This window comes from Bactrocera oleae, chromosome 3 (assembly GCF_042242935.1).
Source record: "Bactrocera oleae isolate idBacOlea1 chromosome 3, idBacOlea1, whole genome shotgun sequence".
NCBI classification, from domain to species: domain Eukaryota; kingdom Metazoa; phylum Arthropoda; class Insecta; order Diptera; family Tephritidae; genus Bactrocera; species Bactrocera oleae.
The window spans coordinates 90,746,077-90,771,575 of record NC_091537.1 but is presented as its reverse complement, the minus strand read 5'-3'; the positions used below and the strand labels follow the sequence as shown (position 1 = coordinate 90,771,575).

The 25,499-nt window shown below is 34.4% G+C and overlaps 2 protein-coding genes across 8 annotated transcripts in view; both read right to left on the bottom strand.

Moving 5' to 3' along the window:
- B4 (imaginal disc development protein B4) overlaps positions 1-25,499 on the bottom strand; it is a 225,792-nt gene that overhangs the window by 119,269 nt on the left and 81,024 nt on the right. For 2 of the 3 annotated variants that reach the window (XR_011395541.1, XM_070107200.1), the window contains exon 2: positions 20,924-20,949. The gene's annotated coding sequence lies outside the window, so the exon portion shown is untranslated. Of the gene's footprint in view, positions 1-20,661; positions 20,806-20,923; positions 20,950-25,499 lie in introns of those variants that run through there. The other variant, XM_070107201.1, reaches the window with a different exon arrangement.
- Positions 3,180-11,607, bottom strand: LOC106615139 (uncharacterized). Of its 5 annotated transcripts, none has more exons than XM_036359967.2 (3): positions 10,485-11,607; positions 9,689-10,428; positions 3,180-3,281 (listed from the first exon to the last, which is right to left on the bottom strand). In XM_036359967.2, the coding sequence occupies exons 1-3, from the start codon at positions 11,446-11,448 to the stop codon at positions 3,216-3,218; spliced, it is 1,770 nt and encodes a 589-aa protein (XP_036215860.2). In that variant the 5' UTR covers positions 11,449-11,607; the 3' UTR covers positions 3,180-3,215. The 5 variants fall into 5 exon arrangements, with proteins under 5 accessions (XP_036215860.2, XP_036215861.2, XP_069963300.1 ...); XM_036359968.2 differs by lacking the exon at positions 3,180-3,281 and adding an exon at positions 3,879-3,997 and having other exon boundaries at positions 10,485-11,606; XM_070107199.1 differs by lacking the exon at positions 3,180-3,281 and adding an exon at positions 4,072-4,161.

Here is a 25,499-nt window from a genome sequence, read left to right as displayed (position 1 = left end):
TCGAAAAATCTTAAAGCTTTTAAAATCTAAGTTTATTTGCAGGGCTACTAATCATATTGGTCTTTCATACAATAACCTAACATAAGAAATAAAAAAAATACCAAACCTAAATAATTACTTATGATTTTCACTTGAGAATATTTTTTTTTTGTATAAATTTTGCCATATATCCAAAACTCTATAAAAAAATACAAATTTTCACTCTATATTAGTGTGCGACTAATTTCACCCATACCAGCATTAGGAATAAGAAAAGGCAAAGCGCATGCGAAGCGTGAAATTGCGCGCTGTCACAATTCGACTGGAATAATCAACATCTTGAGTACTTTTAATATTTGTAATTGGAGTAAGTTTTCGTTTGCTTATAGTACGACTATTAGGGGTGTGACTATATCCAGGAAATACATTTTTGCGCGCGATAAACAAATTTTTGGAAAAAAGATATAATAGCTTGAGAATAATTAAAATAGTTTTTCTTAAATGACAGAGACAAATTTTTGTACACGATAAAAATAAATACGCAAAAATTTTTAAATTAATTTTTCACATAAATTTTGAGGTTATTTGAAAGAGTTGTTGTTACAAAGGTTTAAATCTTTTTATTGTAGATAATTTTGTTGCACAACTTTTTTCAATAGGACTCGTAGTTTTGCCGGAAATTGAGTTAAACCATTTTCAACACTAAAAAATTCAACCACGCCACTCCGCATCGTCTTCGCGACCTCATATCGCCTGTAGATTATTTTTCTTAAATTTTTGATATTTTATCTTTCATTCCAATGGATTCGAACCCATTATGAATGTCTTTCAATTTTTACCATTTTCAAACTCTACTGCACTGATCTATTACATTCTTTTCTCACATAGAATTTTTTAAACTGTGTGACGTCATGTTTAGGAACAAATTGTTAATGATATAATTGTTACACTTTTTATTACTATTTACTGATTGCCGCTTTCGCTTGCAACTGCTTACAATAAAACGAAAATATTTTTCATTATAAATAACTTAATTTGTATTTTCTAAATATTTTTCTATTCTTTTACTAAAAATAAATTACAAAAAAAGTGACATACCCCTAATATGTATGTATACCTATTATATATAAAGCTACGCTAATATTAGCCCGGTTATGCATGCAAGCATGCGTGTTGCCAAACTTTATGGTAATATATTTTAGTTCGCAGTTTTTGCGTAACTGTATTTGACGCATGTCAACGCCACTGTCAGATAACTATTTACCCATTATTTGTACGAATGTCGGTGCGCCGAAACTCGCATAAATTGCACATGTTTATAAATCTTATTAACATATTTGATGTGAGAGAAATCGAGAAAAACTACGAAGGTCGTGAAAAATTTCCAAATTGCCAAGCGAAAGTTTCGAAGAAAATCGGTGAAGAAAGCGGGACATGCCTCAGCATATGTCTCAAGCGTAACAAATTGCGTTATCAAATTGAGCGTATTGCGTAAGTATCTAGACTAAAGTCGGTTTTCCGTAAAATTGTGATCGCTTCAGTAGCTGAAAATGAGAATTATAGAAATGAGGGAATAAAAGGCATTACTGGTGCGCCGCTGAGGTATTTCGTTATGACAGATATGTTCTCTCTATTGGTTATTACACTACCGGAATGAAAATTTCGCGATGGTTTTAGTCCAGAATCACTCTATTGGACTCTAAGCTTGAAGACGAAAGGTAGTCGAAGAAAAAACTTTTCAATATATATATAAAGCATCATTACTGGTGAGGAGAACTGATTTTATCAATATGATGTCGAAACTGTTCAATAATCTAGCGAATGGAGCTCCAACAATGAGCCGAAATCGAAAAACAAAATGCGCTGAAGGCACTGATTTCCATTCCAGACGAGAACCAAAGCTCATCAGGCAAAGTTGTATTAAGCCTTTCAAAGCATATTACCTTCATTATCAACCTAATTTTATGACATAATTTATGTATTAAGGTAAACACATAATAGCTGAACTGAGACTAATTTTAAAATTAAGTACAATTATTTACAATCATTCGAGACGCTGTTGTCATTGGTGCTGCGTGACAGTCATGCAATTCAATGCATTCACGGCATTCATGGCATACAATAACAACAACAGCATATAGACGATGCCTATCTGCCGAAGTTGTCAACAGAGAAAATCGCATCTTTAAAGCAACTAAAAATGAGCAAATACCAAAAGCAACAACAACAAACAATTAAATAATGTTGCACGAAAATCTGTTATGACATCAACCAAGCAACTAAAAAATATATATTAGCTGCTGACAGCTAGAAGGGGCCGCTGCACGCTTTTTCATGTTTATGTGCACCTGGTTTGTCGGTGTGTATGTATGTATATATGTACGTATGTTTATTGTTGCATTGCATGGTGCATTACTTGCAAGCCCCCAATATTCGTTCATCGCTTACATTCCAAATTTGTTGCACTGCTTACATCCAATAGACATGTATTTATGTGCATATATGTACATATGTATATGTGTGTGCAATTTGTACTGCAGGTGGAATGCGGTATGGTTGTTAATTGTAAGATGCAACTAAGAGTATAAAAATGCATTAAGTAATAATTTTTAGAGCCGGTAATTGTGTCATCATCATCATCATTACAATTCGGTTAGTGGGTAATTGTAATGCTCGGTTGCATTCGCAATGCGATTTCAGATACTGTGCATTCTGCTTTAAGGTGGGAAAGGGAGAGGGAAGTAAAACTATGATTAATTGCAAAAAAATCACCGTGCAGCAGTATGGTTTATTATGGTTATTATTATTGGAAAAGTTAGTGTTTGTGCTAAAAGCAAAAATACTGAGTTTTGGTGTAAGTAACGGTAATATATACCACAAGGTCGGTTAATGTGACGCTAACTTTTTTAGGAAGAAAATATTGTTTTTTAATACTCAGAGAATTGAATTCGAAATTTTTTTCATCCATTGTTATACCAGTCTCTTTTATTTATAGCAGTTTTTATATTTTTACCAGTATTTTATATTTTATTACCAGTCTCTTATAATTATACCAGTTTACTACATATATTTATATATTTTCCTCTAATTTAAACATGAAACTGTTTGTTCGACTCACCACTCCTCAAATATTAATTTCGCAATATTTTTGTTAATTTTTTTATTATTACATTTACAAATTTTTTTTTTTTAATTTTTCCGGATCAACAATTCGTTTTGAAAATTTAATCAGTAATTTATAATACGGCCTTAGGTTTTCGCCCCTCCGATATCGTAGCTGCAAAATATAGAACAAATAATAGCTAAACTATTTGAATTAGTCAGCCAAAATTACAGACGAAAATTTAATTTAATATAAGACTACATTAAATAAATAGATATTCATAAAAATTAAAAAAAATATTAAAAATAAATTGATAGAAGAAAAGTGAGAGCCATCGAAAGTCATTATTTAAAGACTAAGTTATTCTTTAAATTTGAAAAACTACTGTATTTTAATAATTTTTTTTTTCTAGACAACATGCATGGTAACATTACATATTTATATATTTAACAAAAGCGTAAAAGTGGCGAAGCAAGCTCATAAGCCTCAGCTATGACAAAGGATCTTAAAAGTGTACTCTTAATATTTTTACCTATTCAGACCTGCAAATAAAGGTTTTTGTTGATTTCTAACAGCCCAGAATTTTTGTTGGACATTTTTGCTATTAATTATGACTATGTGCTAACCTACAGAAGCAGAAGTTGCTAAAACTACAAATTGGAATTTTGGTTTGATATTTCAACTTTTATTAAATTAAAAAAAAACGCAAACATTTTTACATTTACAATTTATAAACAAATAGTTTTTGTACAATTTTCATATAATATTACATACTATTATTAAGTGCAAATATATTAGTCTTTTATGAACTGATTTTCTATTTTGAAATAGCCAATTTTCTTAAAATAATTGCTTTCTTCTAAATTGGATGGCAAATGCGTGTAGATTGAATTTTCAATGTAATTCACAGTTAAACTGGATGGAATACAATAAACGTAGTTTATTTAGTAAACTCTTTGTTACTTAAGATCATCCTTTATTTAAAATCCAAATAAATACAATACTTAAAGCATTACCTCAATAGCATACACATTTGTTATGACTACGAAGAACAGAAAGAGAAAGAAAACAGTAAAATTCTGGAATAAAGAACAAAAATTAACAAATATAGATTGTAAAGAATCGTAAAGCCGAAGTAAAAATAAAAACTAAAAAGTAACAGAAAAGTTTAATAAATTAAAACTACTGAGTTTAAAGCGAATATGTGTAAGACGTTTATGTGGTTAAGTAAAACACATAAGGTAATTCTATTCTGCTTAACTTAACTTAACACGGCTTAACCTAACATAACGTAACACGACTTAATGTAACTTAACTTAAAACTGCTGAAGAGTACTGTACTAAACTTTACTTAAGCTATCGTAGTGAAACTCACCTTAACTTAAGTTAATCTGACTTAACTTAACTTTACTGCTCAGTAATACTCTAATTGCGTAACTCACCTTAACCTAACTTAACTTAAATTAATGAGACTTAACGTAAAACGTATAGAAGCTTCATATAATTACTTAATTGTATTGAATAAACTTAACGTACTGTAACTTATCTTAACTTAAGTCAACTTAACGCAAAGAAACTTAGTAAATTTGCTTAGTCGTATTGCATCACACTTAAGTTAAAGTAACTTGCCTCAGCTTAAGTTAACCTAACTTAACTTTACTTAACTTAGCATAATGAAGCTTAGTCAAATTGCTAAATTGTGTTATACCAAACATAATTTAACTTAACGTAACGTAGCTTAAACTGACTTAACTTAAATTCATATGATCTTAAATAAAACGTACAAAAACTTAATAAAATTACTAAATTTTATTGAATTAAACTAAATGTAACGTAACTAAACTTTACTTTACTCATCTTAACGTAAAGAAACTAAGTAACATTTAAGGCATATTACTGAGTAACTCAGTAACATTTAAGGCATATTAATAAGTTTTCTGGGTTTTCAATTTAAATTCTAAATCAATATATTCTTTTGGTTAGTTAAGAAATGCATTCAACGACACAAACACAATTTTATTACGCAACATCACTTTAATATCATTTCCATCTTTTTACTTTATATGTGTAAAGCTGTTCTTATTTCACTTAGAAAATTAAAATAAATTGAAGCTTTTTTGCAGCCACAGCTGAGACATGCTGCCACCCTTTTTTTTGCAGCATACAAAAATACATACATACATATGTATTTTGCCAAACGGCAATCAAAGTAAAATGTAATTCAATTCTATTCAATTGAATTCAAAGTGAATGGAATAGAAAATAAAATTTATATTATCTACATATTTTACAAAAGATACACTGCTGTGTTTTTTCTCAAACAGCACACGCTGTTAGTAAGCTTTAGAAGGGAGTCTTTTGAAAGGAAAGCAGGAAAAATGAGAAGTGCTCTATTTAAGAACTGGAGACAGCGCTTTAAAGGAGAAAAAAATAAGTATACACCACACCGGGTGAGGTTTCAATATATTCTACTATATGAAACAAGAAACCTTTAATTTAGAAAGCATTACCGGTGAGACATGTATAAGCAATTTAGTAGTATACTATTTTACATCGCATACTTTTTGGCGCTTTCACATATCACATAAATTTCGAGCTTTCGCTGCATAAACAGCAGCTAAGCCTCACACTCCAGTATCTTTTCGCCTAACACCAGCAGTCTAAGCTCAATATTTATTTACCTCGACGTGGTCATTTATCAGCGCTTAATGCTGCAGCAAATACGCCTATAAGTATGCTATATTTTAGTGGATTTCTACTTTTTGCATTACTTAGGACTTTTTGTATAGGTGAGAAGTTATTGCTAATGGCACCTAGGGCTGTGATTAGTGCAGCAATTTATAGTCTATTGATGAGAGTTGGAGCATGGTGGATTCTTTGCTTGTTCACCTAAACATGTGGGCGTGCGCCTAGGCAGATAATGGCTAGTGATTGCAGATGAGTGTAAATTAAAGTCGCTGTAGAACAGTTAAAGAAAAGCAAATAAGCGTTGAATGCAAAATTTCTAAAAACAAGTATTAAAATCACATTTTGGTAGCTCTAGCGCTACAAAACAGTATATACAATGATTTTTTTTTCAGGGAAATAACGCTACTTGTAGATATTTCAAAACAATTTTAGTGTAAAAAGTATTTGTGTGTGATAATGGTAAACAAAGCGATAGCAAGCAATCATTTTAGCAAAGCAGTATGCTAACATTTAGATGCTAAACAACCTATATAACCACTATGCACGCACACATATGCTTTCGAAAATGTCCAGATATTGCAACTCTGAATAAAATTTTGCAGAAAATAAAAATTTAGCATGCATTTAGAAGTGAATTAGAAAATTGCTAACTAATGCAAACGGTTTGTGCAGTTATTTGCAATGCAAACATGATTTTGAAATTACAATGCAACAACAATAACAAAGAAGCAGCACAAAATTACTACAGTAAATGCATTGAATAAGCGAACGCTACCAAGCAAAACTATGTGAAAAGGAAATGGGAAAAGCAAATGAATTGGAATTTGAAATGCAATTGTCACACACACACACATACATATACACACGCAAAATGCATAGAAATATATGCGCGTGTGCGCTGACTATTGCTAAACCCTACTGCAGTTGCATAAAAAAGCTGATTGGCGCTGTGCGTTGGGGCGTATGATAAACAAAAATGAATGCAAACGCTTTTCGATTGTCGGAAAACCAGCTAAAATGCATAATTTAACGGAATGATACAAAACTAATGGAATCGATATTTTCGAAGCACGGAAGCAGGTAATAGCAATAAATGAGAATCAATGGGCAGCACTTTTTCGGCAACCTAAAGAAACTGACTCTATTTCAAATATGAATATAGTAGTATGTATGGCTAGTTAGAAGGTTATGAGAGGTATCTCAGTGTGTTAAGCAGATACAGCATGAAAGATTAACGTACAGAGTAAACCTATGCTTTGGCAAACAAACAAATCTGGGCTACCTTATAAGTAAAAAAATTCTTTAACTTGATTTAATTGGTCAGGTTGTATTGGTAGGTATATGAGTCCGCACCGATCTGATCTAAACAACTTGTACGCAGATTGTAGCGCTGCCTTAGGTAATAATTTATGCCACATTTCGTTAAGATACTTTGTCAAGTAAAAAAGTTCTCCACACAACAACTTGATTTGGAACGATCAGTTGGTATGGCAGCTATATTCTATGGTGTTCCGATCTGAAAAATTTGTTCGGAGATTGTAGCATTTCTTTGGAAAATAATCTGAGCTAAATTTGTTGAAGATATCTTGTTGAATAAAAAAGTTTTCCATACAATAACTTTATTTTCGTCGTTCAGTTTGTAATGACCGCTATATGCTATAGCAGTCCGATATTGGCGGTTCCGAAAACTGAACAACTTCCTGAAGAGAAAAGACCCTCTGCAAAGATTCAGAGCAATATCTCAAAAACAGATGGAGTAGTTCGCTTACAAGTATATACAGACTGACAGACGGCTATGGTTTAATCGACTCAGCTTGTCACGCTGATCATTTATATATATTTTTTTTAGGGTCTCACACCTTTTACGCTGTTACAAACTTCGTGATAAACTTAATTCTCCCTGTTCAGAGTATAAAAATCTATAACTCATATTTTTGTTTATTATTTTGAGGAACCTTAAGCAAATTTCTACAATATAAGAAGACTGCTAGAAAAAAGTTTTCTAAAGATCAAATCCTTTACCCATACGTTGGGTCGCCTGTATATGCCTCCGAAATTGCAACAAACTTCAAGTCTATAAAAGACCTCAACCTCTTCACCAACTTTCAATCACAATAAAGCGCCTTTGGAGCTACATATAATTTTTGCTTAATGCCAAAACAAAAACAAAAACAAAACTTAGTTCTTGCCTTTCAATCATACAATGCATTTTTGTCCACTTGAAAGCACTTCAGACACAATCTCTCTGGACAGCATACACCGAGTGACAATGAACACAACCAATTATACTGAAGAGCTATATCCTGTTGCATCATTAAGCTGCGCACTAAAGTAGAGCAACAAAAGTTGCCTTCCCCGAAAAATGTGAAAGAGAGGTGTTACGTGCATAAAAAGTTTTTGAAAATAAGCTAGCTAGCTAGCTGACTGGCTAGCAACAGAGTTGCGAGTGCGAATAATTTCAGATTTTTCAGCAACTCGAGCACTTGAGCTCAACACAACATACAAAGGCAACAAGCGTGCCATTCAGAGAACTTTTCATTTTTAGCTGTGGCACGTTCACTTTGCAACACAACTGAAGTGCTGTTGTGGAGACAAAAACACTTTGGCACACAAACACCATCACACATGCATTGCCAGGTGGTGGAAAGGTACTTAAAGTTAGAGCTGTGAATTGGTTGTCTCTCATTGGAACTATGGGCAACTGCAAAGCACTTCACTGGCGATGCCATAGGCTACTAATGGTAGTGGCATCGAATATATAAGGGGCTATGTTAATGAGTGTTACAGATAAACAACAATGCATAATTTATCTGAAATAATAATAAGTAGAAAAGAAAACTATCAAGTAAAAAAATGTTCTTTAAGTTCCGACGAAAAAAATTACACACGCGATTAAAAAAATTTTTTAAGTTCACGAGGGAAAAAACAATATTCGCGAAAAAAAAAATTTTGTAAATTCGCGAGTGAAAAAAATATAATTCGCGAATAATCACCCATTTAAGTTTTGGAGTGAAAAAAAAACCCGAAAATCAAAAATTCGAGAAACTCGAGAATAAAAAAATCTTCTTAAAGTTCGCGAGTAACAAAATATAACTCGAGATTAAAAAAGAGCTTGTTCTCTTTATTTTTGCCAATATTCGAAATCACAAAACTTCTTCTCATTTTTTCCTAAGCTATTCAATAGCTAAACATTAACCTTATTTAGGGAACTATTTCCATGCATGTGTTCATAAAAGCTCTACATCTTCTCCACAAAAGCTTTTGTAAACTTGCGAAATTTCTTGATTTCTGATTTGCTATTACTTTTTTGAAAAATATGTGTAATGCATAAGAACAAAAGCTTTGAAGCTTAAACAAGAACTCAAATGAAAACAAATCAACTTAACTTCAACAATATGACAAATTTTATATTCGTGTATTTATAAGATTACAATCGATACATATATATATGCCTACAAGTATACAAACGTTTATATCAAAATTATACATACAATACATACATACATTTACAAAGCACATACAGATTAAACTCGAATATAAAATAGTCACGTATAATCCACACCAAAGCTTACATGAGCACAGCAGTTAAAAATGATTATGAAAAGTGAAAGCTTCAGTTAAATAAGCTTTCATTCAAGCCCAAGCTTTAAAGCATGCTTTAATTTACTTATTTAATCTTTTTAATGGTAAGATTCTGGCTGTGGCTTAACTTTCGCTTTCTCACAGCCCATACAAAGTGTTGTCATTTTGTATGATATGCAAATCATTAGCACGACTTGCAAAACTTTGTGCACCTGCTGGCACTTGTACTAGGTGTGGATTAATGCTCAAGGTACGATAGAAAAAAGCCGTTAAGAATGAAGCGCTCACAACGAATGCAATAAAGAAACCCAAACAGAAAAGACAATCCTTATTAACCTGTAGACATAGGCAGACTGCAGCACAAAAATCGGTGATGACATTCCAAAGGCGTGTGCATAGCGGCGGACGACGCAGAACACTCGAGGAGGGCGAAGAGTTGGCCTCAATGTGTATGGTGTGGTAGGTGCGTTCACAGGGCGCATCGGTATTGCTACCAGCTTGACCAGCGCTGTCGGTGACTATGGACGTGACACGTGGCGCATTCGGATCCTGTGTTAGATCGACTATGGTCGGCGGTTCAGGTATCTTCATCAACGCTGATTGACTGGTTGAGCCATGAAATTTAGACTTTGACTGTATGCTGTTGATCTCGCTGGTTTCGGTGACGTCATTGTAGGTTGTGGTGACTGCGCCAACAGAGCTAGTCGGTGGTTCGGTTCTGGAATCAATTATGAGTGCATTGATAATATCATCTTCGGTCTGTGAGAGATCTCTTGCTATGGAGGAGGGTAATCGACTGTATGAGCTAGTTTCCATGGGTGACATTTGTACTGCAAAGTAATCGGTAGAAGTCTGACAGCCAATAGTGGTAAGACTTTGCACGGGTAATATGCGTGCTGCATAAAGCGACGTATCTACAGCTGGCGGCCTCGGTTCATCAAGTAGCTCCAAACCGCTAATTGTAGTGGCCATATCACGGTACATCGGATCTAAGCCAGCTTCGGTTTTTTGTGGATAGGCGGTTGTGCTAGATGTGTTGCAGGACTTGTGCGCAATGCTTTGCACCGCTGGTGCTACTGCAAGTGACATATTTCTTTTATTACTTTTGAAACAAAATTTTTATGTAACTTACCTTTCCTAACATCGCCTTTGCTTTCGCCGTGCACCTCCAAATAGAATTCATTGTAAACACTACCGGCTGATGCAGCGCCAACAGCCGCATCAGCATCAGTTTGCTCCGCGCTGCGTGCGCCTTTAAAGCTCAAACGTCTACGCAATGGCAATGTTGCATTTTCGCCAACTTCTTCAGCCGATTGCAGGCCAGGCATTTCAAGACTCTCCAAATTTTTGGTGAAACTATCGAACATCTCCATTATTTGTCGAAAACGTTCGGCGATCTCTTGGTTTTCGCGCTCCACCTGTTGAAAGTCGGGTCTTTCGGCCAAACGTTTCGTCGCAGGCGAAATATTTTCTGCCACAATACGTTCCACTTCGTCGTGTGCCATACGTTCGACTTCTGTAAATGCCGCAAACTCTTCACTAAGCTTGCTGGTGAAGCTCAACTCTGATGCTCCTTTAATGGTCTCCAATTTCAACGTTTCTCTCGGTAAGTCTATAATTTGTGCGGCGCTTGCCTGTGGTGTTGCCGCATATCGCGGTGATGAACACACGCCAGTTCCGCAGTCCTCTAAACGACTTTCAATCTGCTTCACATATTCTCTCACATTATCCACTACTTTGCTGGTCGACGGCGTCGGCATTCCCAGCTCTTCCATGACCTCTTCGAAATTAACGTGCTTATGCATTCTAGCGGCGCTCGCTACACTCGCCAACGACTCGGTGGTGGTGGCTGTCGTGTGTGTACCCTCGAGTGTTAACATCGGCGTTGGTAGCTTGAATTCCTTAACGCTGGAGACCACATGTAAACCGTCATCCTCATCATCTTCAGTGTCGTCCTGTTTTTCAACTTCTTTCGTGCGTTCGGCTACTGTTGCATCCTCAGCTTGCCGTGAACGATTTGATTCGGCGTCCTCGTCATCATCTTTGGTTTCATCTTGCGAATCTGTAGTCTGCTTATTATCTCTTTTAAAATCCATTCTTAATAATAATCAAAAAAAATTTCGAAAAACTCTAAATTTTCTTTTCTAAGAATCCAATTATATTTGTTTGTTTTATTATTATTTTGATGTTTTGTGCTACTTCAAATTGTTTACCAATATTTTTCTTACACATTTTTCTCTGTCACTTGCGAGATGTCTGTGAAACGAATACTAATTTTGAGTTAACAAATGCGCCTACTCTATTAAGGCTTTGAGGTCTTCTAACTTCAGATAAAAGTTTACATCACATAATACACGGAATCTAGGGTTAATATTATTAACTTTAGATTTCGAGTCATTTCTTTTAATCTTACGCAATAACTTTTTAGCTTGAAAAAGATGGAATAAATGAACCAAACGAAGCTCTCTTGAGTAATGGCTTAGAGCACAATGATGGCCTACGGGCGTCTGTGGACTGGCGCTCTTGCGTCTCCTCTTTCAACCAACCAACCAATAATTTCGATGTCGGGTTGGTATAAGAGTTTACTGTAAGAGCTGCGTGAATATTGATGAGAAGACACTTGACACCAAATGTCAAGAATATTCTTGTGTGATTTTGTTGATTTCTTGAATTGAGTCATCTAAGTTAGCAACGTTGTTTAGATCTTAGAGATTCCATATTCCTTGTAGACTTGACCTCCGCTATCCTCTTGCGGTTTACTATTCGAAAACTGGGCCTGGCGAGAGCTTTTCATTTGACGAGACATTTTCACCAAATTTGGCATGCGTTATTGTCCAAGGCAATGATGCAATCTCTGAAGAAATTGTTGAGATCGGATCACTTGGACATAATCTGAATAATTGCCATATAATCTGAATAATTGGAATCAAGTACTTGTATGAAAAACTTTTTCGATAAATGAGATATCTTCACCAAATTTGGCGTGGGCTATTACCTAAGACAACAGAGCAAATCCGGAAGAAAATTTTCGTATGACATCACTATAGCATATCTTGTAGCTGACACACAAATGGACCAATCAAAATTCAATTTTTATTAAAAATTCGCTGCTACTGAAGTTAACGGTTTTTCTTGTTCTGCTTTTACAATGGACTGGTCAAAATCAGTTCGAGCGTGAGCTTCTCTTGGGATAGCTTTTATATCTGCAATATGTTTCATGACATAAATATTCTCGAAGTTTTGTCATTGACTTAGGTCCATTAGAAAAGCATTTATATATGTTAGTGGGAGAAGAGATCGCACTTAAGTCTGAAGCGAAACTGTGTCTCAAGTCATAACTGATATACATATATACATTTTTCGTTAATATGTTTTTGCTAAAATAACAAAAAATGTTTGAAAGTGTGAGATGTAAAAGCTTTGGGGACATAAGCCTTCATTATTAGAAAAAGCTTTCACATATTATTTTTTCTTTCAAACTTTCTTAATTAAAGCTAATTTAAGCCAATGGCAAAAAAAAAAGATTTTTTTGAATTATATCAAGTAGAGGAAATGACTAAGTTAGAACAAAAGTATTTGCTCATACACGAAACGCTAATAAAATGCCAAGCAATTTAGTAAGTGCACAAAAGCGAAAATTTAAGCGCAGCGCCATGATATGCAATTTTATATAATTTTTAAGCGCCACAATCGAGCCATTAGCACATTTAGATACTCTGCATTAATGCGCCACAGATACACAAAGATGACGGTTCAGCCGCATATATGTTTGTATGCATGTGTGTGTGTGTGTGCTTATTTTGCCATCAGTGATTGCATAGTCAATTGTTGTGCAATTGTAATTAATGCTTAGCCATGAGTGCTGCACTAAGTTGCTAATTCTTCACACTTCAGCTTCGAGGCGCTATGCTAACATACAATCTTTCATGCACTCGTCTTTGCACGTGTATGTCTGTGTACAAACGAGATGAAAAAAACTATGCCAAATTCATACTCGCTCGCATGCTAAGCATGTAACACAATCAACGTGACATGCGATGCCGCAAATCATTCACAGCGCTGGCATGCGGTGTTGCGGCAATATGTTGCATGCAACATCGTCTGCCTATGTACAATAGTAGCGCGCTGGCACATTGCGCGAAAATATGTGACTATAAGCGTACATACAGAAAAATAGAATTTGCAAAGCGCAAAGAAATGTGCAAACTCACACACAAACGCGGTGTAAATGCTTATTAGTATGTGTGTGTTTGCGAGTTGCTTCAAATTCGCTACCTGTGAATATAAGTTGATTGTTTTAGCATATTCGTATAACACATTCGTGTGATTTTTCTCGTGTAAATCTGCCACTTGCGGTGCTCGAGCATTTATGTAACCGAAAAAAAATTAATACACGTGTGTAACTGTATATATGTGTGTGTAGCGCGAAGTGTTGCCACAGCGTTGAGGAATTTAGTGCATGCGAACTAATAGTTTTAGTGCACATATTCGCATGCAACTGCATATTTATAAATGTGTTTATAATTACAAATGTGTGACAACATCTGAGCGTAAGCTAGAATTGAATTCAAAATCTGAAATCTGAAACCTGTAAGTATTAAAAAAATTTCAAAAAAAATTATAAGTAACAAGTAAGAAAGAGCCAAGTTCGGATGAATCGAACATTTCATACTCTCGCAACTTGCACGTATCGGGGAAATACTCTCAGATGCTGGGAAAACTCTTTTTTGAAGTAGCGGAAGTACTGCGCCGATTTCGTCTATATCCAGCAAGAGGATACACTGTTATAAGAATGCTATTCCCCCTGAATTTCATTAAGATTTCTTACAAACACATATTTGGGGTCTGGTTTCTTGAAAAGTTATGGTCCGATTTCGACAACGGAGTTGAAATAACTTGAGTGCACTATTTGTTTCCTACAAAATCTATGCAACAAGCTATTTTTTCAAATAGTTGTAAGCGCTGATATGAATTTTTCCATCTGATAATAACAAAAAAATAGAAAACCGTTCATCAGAGGACCTTCCCGTTACAATTAAGAGCTCATATTTGGAGAGCCTTTCTTAGTGGTGACTATCAACCAATTTTTTAGAATACGAAACGAAAGAAAAACCATTTGTTTTTTTTTTTTTAATCACCCTAATATATATGTCAAAAAACCCATACAATTCGTTTATTTTAGAAATATCGTGCAGAAATGAAAACCGAGAAGATTGCTACTTTTTCAAATATTAAATATTTAATAAATTACGAGCAAACTACTATATTAGCGTAATAAAATTCAGGGTTGTAAAACTAATTTTGGCAGGATAACTACCTAACAATAGCATATAAGGCTAAATTTTTGCAGATATGAATATATGTTAATACTTCAAAAGTACTGTTTTTGTTAGAATATTATTTCAAAATTCACGTTTGGTATAACTAAAGCGGGGTTGCCACATATTTATAACTGGGATTTGCAATATTTTCAGCCTCATAAAAATCAGCTTTCCACATATATCTTTTATATATATACTTCAAAATTACAAAAAAAAAAAAAAATGACGCCGACTAACAACTTAACTAAAAATATTTTTGCAGAAATTCAAACATTAATCGAATTTTTTTATGAGTTTTAACTCATATTCAATTTTCCCACACAAGTGACATTCAATTTGTCATGTAATGCAGCTGACGCGCTCACAAACAACATACAAATATAGTAAGCCATGTGCGCACTGCTTTAAAAATCTCATATCGATTTTAACAACGCACAAATATTTGTACAATTTTAATTTTCATCACCAACACAGCGACATACCGTCACTCAAGCCCACGTTCGTTCAGTCACGCGTCACGAAAACCCCTCCATTAATTGCAAGTCCTCGATTGACAAATTAAATAGTGCGACTAATTTGCCGTTGGCCGGAAATGCACGCCATTTTCAGTGTGGCCCCAGCGTTGTATTTGCCAAATACGGTTAATTCGAGCGCGGCTACAACATTATTTGAAATGAGTTTATGAGTGCAGTGGCTCGCGAGTGTGGCGAGATCCATAATAGCGCCATACTGATTGGATTGTATACTACACAATAACAACAGCAATGTTCAGCGCCAAATAGGGCAACGAATGGAAATGGTTATTTCTCGCTAATTGTTGGTATTTGAATTAAAATTTTTATAGCTAGTAGAGGTTGTTTAAATTTTGGAAATATTGCCTTACTTAAATGAGAATTTATATCGCTCGTAATTGTGCAATATTTCCTATACTATTTCTAATGGAAAATAGGATAATGAAGTTGTCTGCGAGTTTCAGTAGAAATTGCGAAAATTATTTCAAGATGGTTATGTTGTAAGTGTTGTTGTAGTTGAATGTACCGAATTTTGTTTGGTATGCGGGTATCATGCTCCTTTATGCGAATAGACTAAAGGCTGTAGACGCCCTCTAGGTTCTTGCTTGGAAACTTTGTCTAGGAAATATCAAACTGCGATGAAAGATTTTTTTTTAAAGAGCGTTAAACTATAATATAGCCATTATTATACGTTGCTGATATATCTTACATATTGACCGATATATATGGTATAAATTCAACCGGGTGTACAATATTTTTATATTATATTAAGCATGTTATATGGGATATTGACCCGATTTTCTCATTTTTGGCTAAAGATTTTATTTGACCGATATTTTCGATATAAAGTTCTATGATTCGTACATAATTTTATTCTGATGAATATATAAAGTGAAAGGCTCACATGCAATTTTAAATGGTGATATATGGGAAGTAGTTGTGGTTGTAATCCGATTTCAACCTAACAATGGACGTAACATGAGTCGTAACTCGTTTTTACTTTGATTTAGAACCTTTAATAATTTTTTGCTTAACGGTATTTTATGTGGGTGGCACTGTTCCAATCCCATCCATATGCAATGTTTCATCATGGTCTCTGAATTTTTACTGCAGACGAACAGACGGAAGGACAGAGAACCAGTCACACGGATTTCAACTTGTCGCCTAAACCTGATCCTTGCACGAGTATAAAAATGTACATGAAGATGCTTCTTAGGAAAATTTTCAGCTCTTTTCTGGTGTCTTAAAATAGTCAAAATCCCTATTTGTAGTACAACAACGAAAAGATTGAGTATTCGACAGCGCAAAAGTGCAAATTTATAAGAAAATTATAAGAATTTAGTTTTCAAAATTCAAGTTTAATATTTCTGCCTCAATACTTAACTTGCACACACATATCTTGCCCACCACTTCATACAATCCTTTAGCAACTACAACAACTTTCACAATTTGCACACACAAACAGCCCGAGGATGCCATCTTCGAAAAAATAAATAAAGTTAGCTAAACAAATATTTTCGTTTTAATTAGAAACTCAATCAAAGCACCCAGCACTCAGCTTCACGAGCAAAAAGTCCAAAAAACAAAAACACCCAGCCACATAACGTTGAACATATTTCCGCAGCTTGTATTTAACTCCACCAAAGCGGAGTGACTTTGCTTCAATTAAGCTCCATGCACTGATATGAAGGAGAAGTTATGACCGAAGTGGTGTGTGTAGTGCACAGCGTCTTTCTATGGCTGCGCGCTTTAATCAGTGAAGCGCAACAACACCTACCAACTTTGGTGTGCAACACACAATGGTGATGGCTACAACTACAACAACAACAACAACACTTTCAATTATGAAAACGTCTAGAACCGTGTCCTTAGTTCTTTTTGGGCTTCTCTCGCCCCGGATCGGGCGAGTGCACATATAATGCTCACTTTATCGAGTCCCGAGTCCGTCAACAATTCACCTTTGTACGAGCTCAGCAGCAATTTGTTACACTCATCAGCACAATCTTTCATCCATCTTTCCATCCACCTATCCATCTACCTTTCTATCTATCTAACTATCTATCTATCGTGTGGCATTCAATTCGTTGTTCATCGGACTTTTGTGCTCGACAGGAACAGCAAAAGCACAAAAGTTCAAATGGCTATTATATAGCGTGCTTTTGAATGGCCATGTTTCTGCAATTACCCCGCGCGCACTCTACTTTCTCTCCCTATACTCCACCCCCACTCACCTGCTGTTCTTTGCCACTATCTCCATTAACGAGTTCTCTCACTCAGTCTCCAGTATTTTCGTTTACCATACCACCAATTTTCGTGAACTTCATTGGCTATCAGCGCCACTCAAAGCGAGCGTTTTTTGTTGCTTTAATCTTCTGTTCATTACACTTGGACGTTGTGTGTGAGTGGGTGTGTGTAAGTGTGGCTCTTTTATGTTCTTTTAATTATTCAGCGAGGCATTGGCTGTGAAAATGTTGTTTTTGTAATTAATTTAATCGCTCGAACGCGCCATCCACCGATACACGTCAATTACTTTGCTCGCACGAATTTGCATAGCTCAATGCATAGTTGAGAAACACTTGTGCGTAAAAGTATTTGACACTTCAATACTGTCACTTTATTGATTTATCCAACTTGAAAGCTTAATTTAGTCACTTTAAATGTTTTGTGGTTAATTTTTCAAGGCTTAATCACAGTTAAGCTAAGTTCAAGATATGGAAAAATGTGAGATAAAATCAAGTCCATTGGGCAGGTTCGGACTGAAGTGGTATGGAGCATAATAGCGAAACAGTATGAGATATGATTTCGAAGTGGGAATAAATGAAATGAGGAGTATTAGATCAAGAGGAGCGCAGTGGATTAGAAAATATTCGGAAAAAAGGAATGAATTGGAATTGATAAATGAAACGAAATGGAATATTTACTGTTTGTTTGAGTCAGAACAAAACCATATTATGAATGCGGAATAAAATGGAATGGAACATTAACTATGGGAAATATACTGAAAACCAAGTAAAACATTGTCGAACAAAACGGCGAATATTTTATAGTGAAAATTATTCACTTTTTTGGAAGCGACAGAATGAAGTAGAAAAAAACATTAAAAACTGAAACGAAATGGAATGGAACATAATATATCCATAGAGCGACGTGTATTAAAGGAGAGCTGAATGAGTCGGAACCAAACCGAATTATGAATCCAGAACGGAACGGAACGGATCATTCACTGAGGGAAAAATACAGCTAATTTAATCAAACGGTAAAAAATCACCAAGCGTCACTTTCTAGCTAATCGAATAAACTATAACAGATGCACAAACAAAGAGCAGCAGCTGTGGTGCAACCCTGCTCTAACATGTCTTATTCATCAAAAGTGTTATGATTCTTTCTTAGTGGAGAAATAATTTTTTTCGCGTTAAAAAATGTTGGTGTAACCATTTATATTGGTTTACTATAAATTATTATAATTTTTTTTAAGTCTTATGTTTTAAAAATACAAGAAAAAAAGAGCTTTGTAATTTCATTTTTCATTTCAACCATTAAAAAAGGTAAAAGTGAAAGATGGATGATAGAAGTTATACCACCATAATAATAATAAAGGTATCCGCATACTCTTCTGCTTCAATTCAACTTGATAACTTTGTTGTTGCTTTCACATGTAAATTTTTTGACAACGACCAATCGAAGACAGCGATTGATGCAAAGTATCGGTTAGGAGGATATCTAACAGCTAAATCTGAAATATGTAACGTAGAAAAAATAAGCAAAATTCGAAATGGGAATTTTCAAATATTTGAATTTTTAGCCCTGTTGCCAAAAGAGAAGATGTGATTATAAAAAATATTACATTATAACAAATGGCTGAGTTAAACTCTACTTTTCAATACAATAGAACAATTGATATTGTTAAATAAAAAAAATTTCTGCTTGAAAGCACTGAAACCAAATCTGGTTTATTTCAAAAAAATTCAACAAAAATATGAGAACATTGCCTGTGTGTAACCAAAATCCCAATTTGCAAATGGCAATGACGAGCAGATGGTTAAGCAAACAAGTTGCGGTCGGAATTTCGTGACATCAAAGGGGTAAATGGAGCAGAGGAAATTACCAAATTAATGGCAACTGAATGGCCTTACACATAAGCGCATGTAAAATTTCTTTGTGTGTGAGTGCTGGGCATTATATGAGCATATAAGTATATAATTTTGTAACACATATGTATACCCAACGCTACATATATATTATATATACAAACGAGTTCATATTAGGGTGGGTAAAAAAAATTTACCGAACGAATTACCTATACTGGTACACAGAGAAAAAATATCACTGGCAGGATTTTAAGTATAATTTGGGAGCGTTTAAAGTTTAACATTTATTTAACAGGTAAAAAATCTTTTTCCATTACAAATACCATAATTTTTGTACCGTTCAAAATAAAATTTTTGCATCTTGGATTCTTGTAGAGCATAAAATTTCTCAAAAAAAAAAATCAATTCAATTCAAAAATTCGTATATATAAAAGTTTTGAAAAGTTAACAAAATTTCGGCTCACCCTAATATATTTATATATATATTTATATATTACATACCCCTTACGTATCCATACATACTATATGTATATATGTTAGGCTCTGTAACTCGCCTATCAGTTAGAGCTATTGACGAGTGTCACATGATGATGCGCTTACCACTACACCCACACTACGCATCGTGTGTCTGGCATGTTGGTTTAAGCAAAAGTGAAAATGAAGACATTAATAATATTGCTGCTACTAATGTGAATAGCAAAGCAACAACTCGTACATACATTTGTAGACATTCCAATGTACAAACGTACATTAGATATGTTTGTGAATATGAATATGTGTGATTTTGTAATTTGCTTTTGTACGTGTTTAAGCTTTTTTATGGTTTGACAGTGTTAATGTTGATGCTGGCGCTCTTAGCGTAAGTGCCATTCAATGTCCAGCGGCCACATGGCTAAGAGCATTTGCAAATACACAAACATATGGGATATACATATATATATGTAAGTATGTATATGTATGCATAAAGTGTGTGCATAGAAAATGATATGCCAGGCGACATACGGGTACTTCTAACAATGCATAAAACTTTTATTTGCAAGCGGTAAAGATAAAGTTAGTTATGTAACACTTACTAATTAAACTGGAAAAATGGTCCGAAAGGCATGAAAACTAAACCAGTTGCATGAAAAAAAGGGGTCACTCAGCAAATTTGTTAACTTTTGAGTGTTTTTATGCAAAATAAAATTATGCTAAAATTTAATTTTAGCGCACAGCATAGTCAAAAGAGCGTATTTATTGTTTATAGTATAGAAACTAACACTAACGCTGAGTAACCCATACATACTTAAGTCCTTAAATAAATCCGTCTACTACAGTGTAGCGCTTCAATTATGGCACATGCACTCAAGTGTGTTCTACTCTAAGGAATAATATTTGCTCTCACTTACTTATCACACTAAGTTGTAACTTTTGTCACCTGCCATTGAGTCTTACAACCTCTCCTTTGTATTTACTACTAGTGTTTGCTATAAAAGCAACACGAGCTAGTATAAGCTTCGGTGGATATCCTTCATGTCCTTTGCTTTAATGCACATAAGTGTGAGCTCTCAAGCATACCTTTATATAGAAATGGGCACAGAGTTGCATTTCAATATGTATGTGTGATTTATTTTTATATATTTCAAGATAAATTAGTTTTTAGACACTTACCACAATTTATACATTTTTGTTTTTATCTGCAAAAGAAACAAAAAAATTGTTAAAATTTGCTGCATAAATGTGAAAAAGTATATTTTATAAGCAATAACTGTGACAAATGTTGATCTCATAAAACAGATTACGTTTTAATTAAATAATATGGTTTGTATTGACCAGTATATCATTAATATAAATTTTTGTCACATCAAAACTCAAATTATATCATACTAGCGCCATTAAACAATAATATGTGAATGAAAAAAAAATTGACGCGCCAGGTTTTCTTGTGACATCAAAACATATACAATAGTTTCTTAAAAAGTAAAAATATCAGCTATGTATGTTTAGAGAAATGATTGCCGAATATAGAAAAACTTATGATTTTCCTTAATATTTGGCTTCTTGAAAGTCTCTTTTATGTCTCCAATATCCTGCTAGCATTTCTGCGCTCCATTTTATTCGATAGCGCTTCTCCATTAAGATAATGTCCTGATGGAAACTTTTGCCTTGTTCGTCACTTACAGCATCCACATATGCCGGCAAGAAATCCAAATGAGAGTCCAGTATATGTATTTTTAAGAACAACCCCAAAGATTTATATGACATAAGAAGTTAATTTATTGAGTCTTCGTAATTTTCCGATTTACGGTTTCCTAGAAAGTTTTGAAGAATGTTGAGAAAACATTTAAAGGCGAGTATTACCTCATCACTCAGTTTTTCTTCAAAGTTTTTCTTATCAGTCCATCCATACTTGTGGATCTAAAAATATTAATTCTTTATTTTTTGCCTCGCTGGGTTTGAGGAATTTCTCTTTCAAATATACAAATCGACTGCCATCTCTATGCTCTAGCTTTTCCAAAATTTTAGCCAGGCCAGTCTTTCTCTGCAATGGTGATTAAAGCTTAACTTAGATTAAAGTTAGGAACCATCAACTTACAAACTAGTTAAGGTCTGGTAACAAACCAGTTTAGTTAAAGTTGCAAACTAGTGCGCGAAAAATAACAAATTACTTGGACACTAGTTACAGCTTAGTTAGATATTAGTTACAGACTACTTACAAACCACTTGAGCATAGTTTCCGACTAGATGGTAACACGTTGGGTACTAGTTGAGGAATAGTTAGAGCCTAGTTGGAGCTTGTTACGGATGAGTTAGGGGTCTAGTTGAGAAACAAGTTGTGGGCAGGTTAGAGACACGTTACGAACAAGTTGTGGTCTAGTTACAAACTGGTTACGGACTAATTAAGGCCGTGTTATAGATTAGTTGCAATCTAGCTTTGAACGAGATTGGAACTAGTTGTCACCTAGTTATGGACCAGTTACGAACTACTAAAAGACTAGTTACGAATAAGTAAACAGCAATACGTTTCGTGTCGTATATAAAAGTGCTAATTAGTGCTCCTTCTGAAGACTTGCTTAAAATAAACGCCAAAAAATAATAAAACTGAGTAAGCAGCTAGTCTGCAAGCTGAAAAAATGGCGACACGTATTTTATTGTTAATAGCTATTCCTATATTTAATTTAAATTATTCATTTCAATTAAATTTTTTTCATTTTTTTTACTTTTTTTGAATATTTTTTTATTCGTTTTTCTACTTTTATTTTTTGTTTTCTATCATATTCACGGCATCACATATGCAAATTTGTCGCGCGCGCATGCGCCCAACCACATATATAATACATTTGCATGCGGTTAGGCGTTGGCGGTCACAGTGCGGCAGCCACTTCCCACGCCTGTCGCATAATCATTTTACTGCCAACTGATCAATAGCCAGCAACAAAAAAAAAATACAATAGCAACAAAAACATATTAAATATTTTAAATGAAATAATAAATTAACGCGCCTTTGAAGCGAATAAATTAGCAAGGGTACGACATTATGGGACAGTAATAAATGCTACAACAACAACAACAGCCAACAACCGCTGATTAGTAAATGAAGTTAAATTTCTTGTCAATTCGTTAGGCGGCCGCATATAAAATGTGGTGATTTGCATTAAACATTAGCTGTTTTTGCTGTTGTTGCACTCAGCTTAGCTATTGTTGTTACTGCTGACTTGGCGGCTCAGGCTTGGTAGTCATTGAGCCCGCCAACGCATGCGGCTCAAGTACAATATCGAGTTTCGCTCAAGCGCCGCTGCGCAGCCAAACTAATCGGCGGCACACAAACATACACACACACACTCACATATATTTGAACATAAAAACGCATTACAGTAAACGCTAAGACAATAAATGCATAGGCAATGACGAAATAGCATTTGCAATTAAAAGTAAAAATGTTGTAATTTTTATAGTTTTACGACTTAACATTTTTACAGTTCTTGTTCTTGTTGTTGTGCAAAAAGTTTCCATTGTGATATGTTTCCGCGCCTCAAAGCACGTTCGCGCGACTCCGCGTCACCTACACAATCGTGGTGGCAGCAAGCGCAGCGCCGGCACTGTTGTTGCAACACCAGCCATTGTTGCTGTTGCTACTTTGTGTGCAATTTGTATTTGCTTTACTATTATAATGTTCAAAAAAAAAAAAGTTTTCAAATTGATTTAACCCGCTCAAGGCGCTACCACAGTGCCCATGAGCCAAATTTCGCGTTGAAACTTACAAATTTATTCTCGATTTTTTTCTTCGAAAATTCGGTTAAAAGTTATTTTTTTTTGCTAGACTTCAATTTTAGCGCCTCGCGAAGGCGTTTAATTTGCGCTTTGATGCCAAGGTAGAATTTTTCGAATTGACTTCATAATAAAAATATAAAAAAATAATTGAATTCTGTGTAATGTGTACGAAAAAGAAAACGGAAAACGCATTTTATAATCATTTAGGCGTTGGAATTCATATTTGCGGTAAATTATTTGTACACATACACCTAAAACTAAACCAGACAGCTACAGGGCTCGCATATATTAGACTGGCTCCTAATGAGTAGACGAATCTCTACGTCCGCCCACTTTTGGGAGGGATTTGCTACCTCACAAACTGCTGGACTCTTAATTGGAAAATAAGGAATTTCATCTCATCTTTATGATACATTTTGAAAATGAGCGAAGTCGATTTACAACCACGTCCACCTTCTGTAAAGAAAATAACTTTAGTATCAAGGAAAATGGAACACCTGGCGCAAAAAAAATTTGATTTAGGTAGTTCATCGGTTATGTTTCAACTCTAATCTAAAAATGTTTCGCATCGGCTGTATCTTTTAAAGCTTCCGGATAACGAAAACGAAGGCTTCCGACCAACTTCAAACTAAAACAAGAAAAAATCGTTAACTTCGGTGGCACCGAAGCTATAACACCCTTCCTCACAAGAATTTTAATCGGTGAGTTTTGGACAAAAACCCATGCCAAATTACTTGAAGATATCTCGTGAAATAAAAAAGTTTTCCATACAAGCACTTGATTCCGATCGTTAAGATTGTATGACAGCTATATGCTATAGTGGTGCAATATCGGCAGTTCTGAAAAATAAGCAGCTTCCTCAGGAAAAACAGAATTGTACAAAATTTCAGCTCGATATCTCAAAAATTGAGGGAATAGTTCGTGAATATACAGACAGACGAACATGGCTAAAATGACTCAGCTCGTCAACTTGATCATTTATATATATATTTTTATAGGGTTTCCGGCGTTACCTTTAGGATGTTACAAGCTTCGTGGCAAACTTTCCCAGAGCATAATATATATTATTATTTATAAGTATTAGTCAATATGTGAGATTTATTAATAAAATTAATGTGGTTTTTTCGTGTCACTGTGACTTGGTTCTAGTAATAGCTAACTCCACTAATGCCTATATACATTCCTGATATAATGACTTTCGAAATTTCGGTTGACTCGACTAACAAAATTAAATAGCAAATACTCCGAAGCATAGTGTAATTTGGAAGTAAACATGGCTGAAATCGTCCTAGACATTTCCTAAGTTCTCAAATACTTATTATAATTTCACACACCTTAATTTGTTGCTTAGAATAACAAAATTCATTACTATTAACATCATCTCTATTAATAGTATACATTTTCTATACAGGTTCTAAAAAATTGGTTTACAAAAAAAAATCTCTTCTCCAGTTGCCACACAAATATTTATCATAAAGTTACCCAAAAAGATATATTGCGGTTACAATTGCCCACTAATCGATAAATTTGATAAAGTGCCAAAAGTTGTTCCACACAGTGGCATGCCACGCTCCAAACGCTCGCTGATTTACTTTGCCTCTCTTCTAGCATTTTATATTCCTTTTTTTGTTCGTTTTGTCGGGTATTTCTTTATTTGGTGGTTATTGTGTGTTCTCACTTCTGTTTTGCTGTTTTGTTCATTTACGAATGATATTATTGCGATATGCATAAATCATAAGCACAGCAATAAAAACCACCGTTTGGGGCCAAACTGGAAACTTACTAAATTATAAACTTTTGTTGCTTAAGGCAAGTGTAGACTTTAAAAATTTATTGTACGTTATTTCTCAAACTAGTTATTCTAGAATAAAGCATTAAGGCAGAAAATGGAACAAAAAGAAGAGAATAAATTTACAAAATTATTAAAAATTATTCTTATATAAAAGTTTATGAAAATATTCATTGGTCGTGTGGA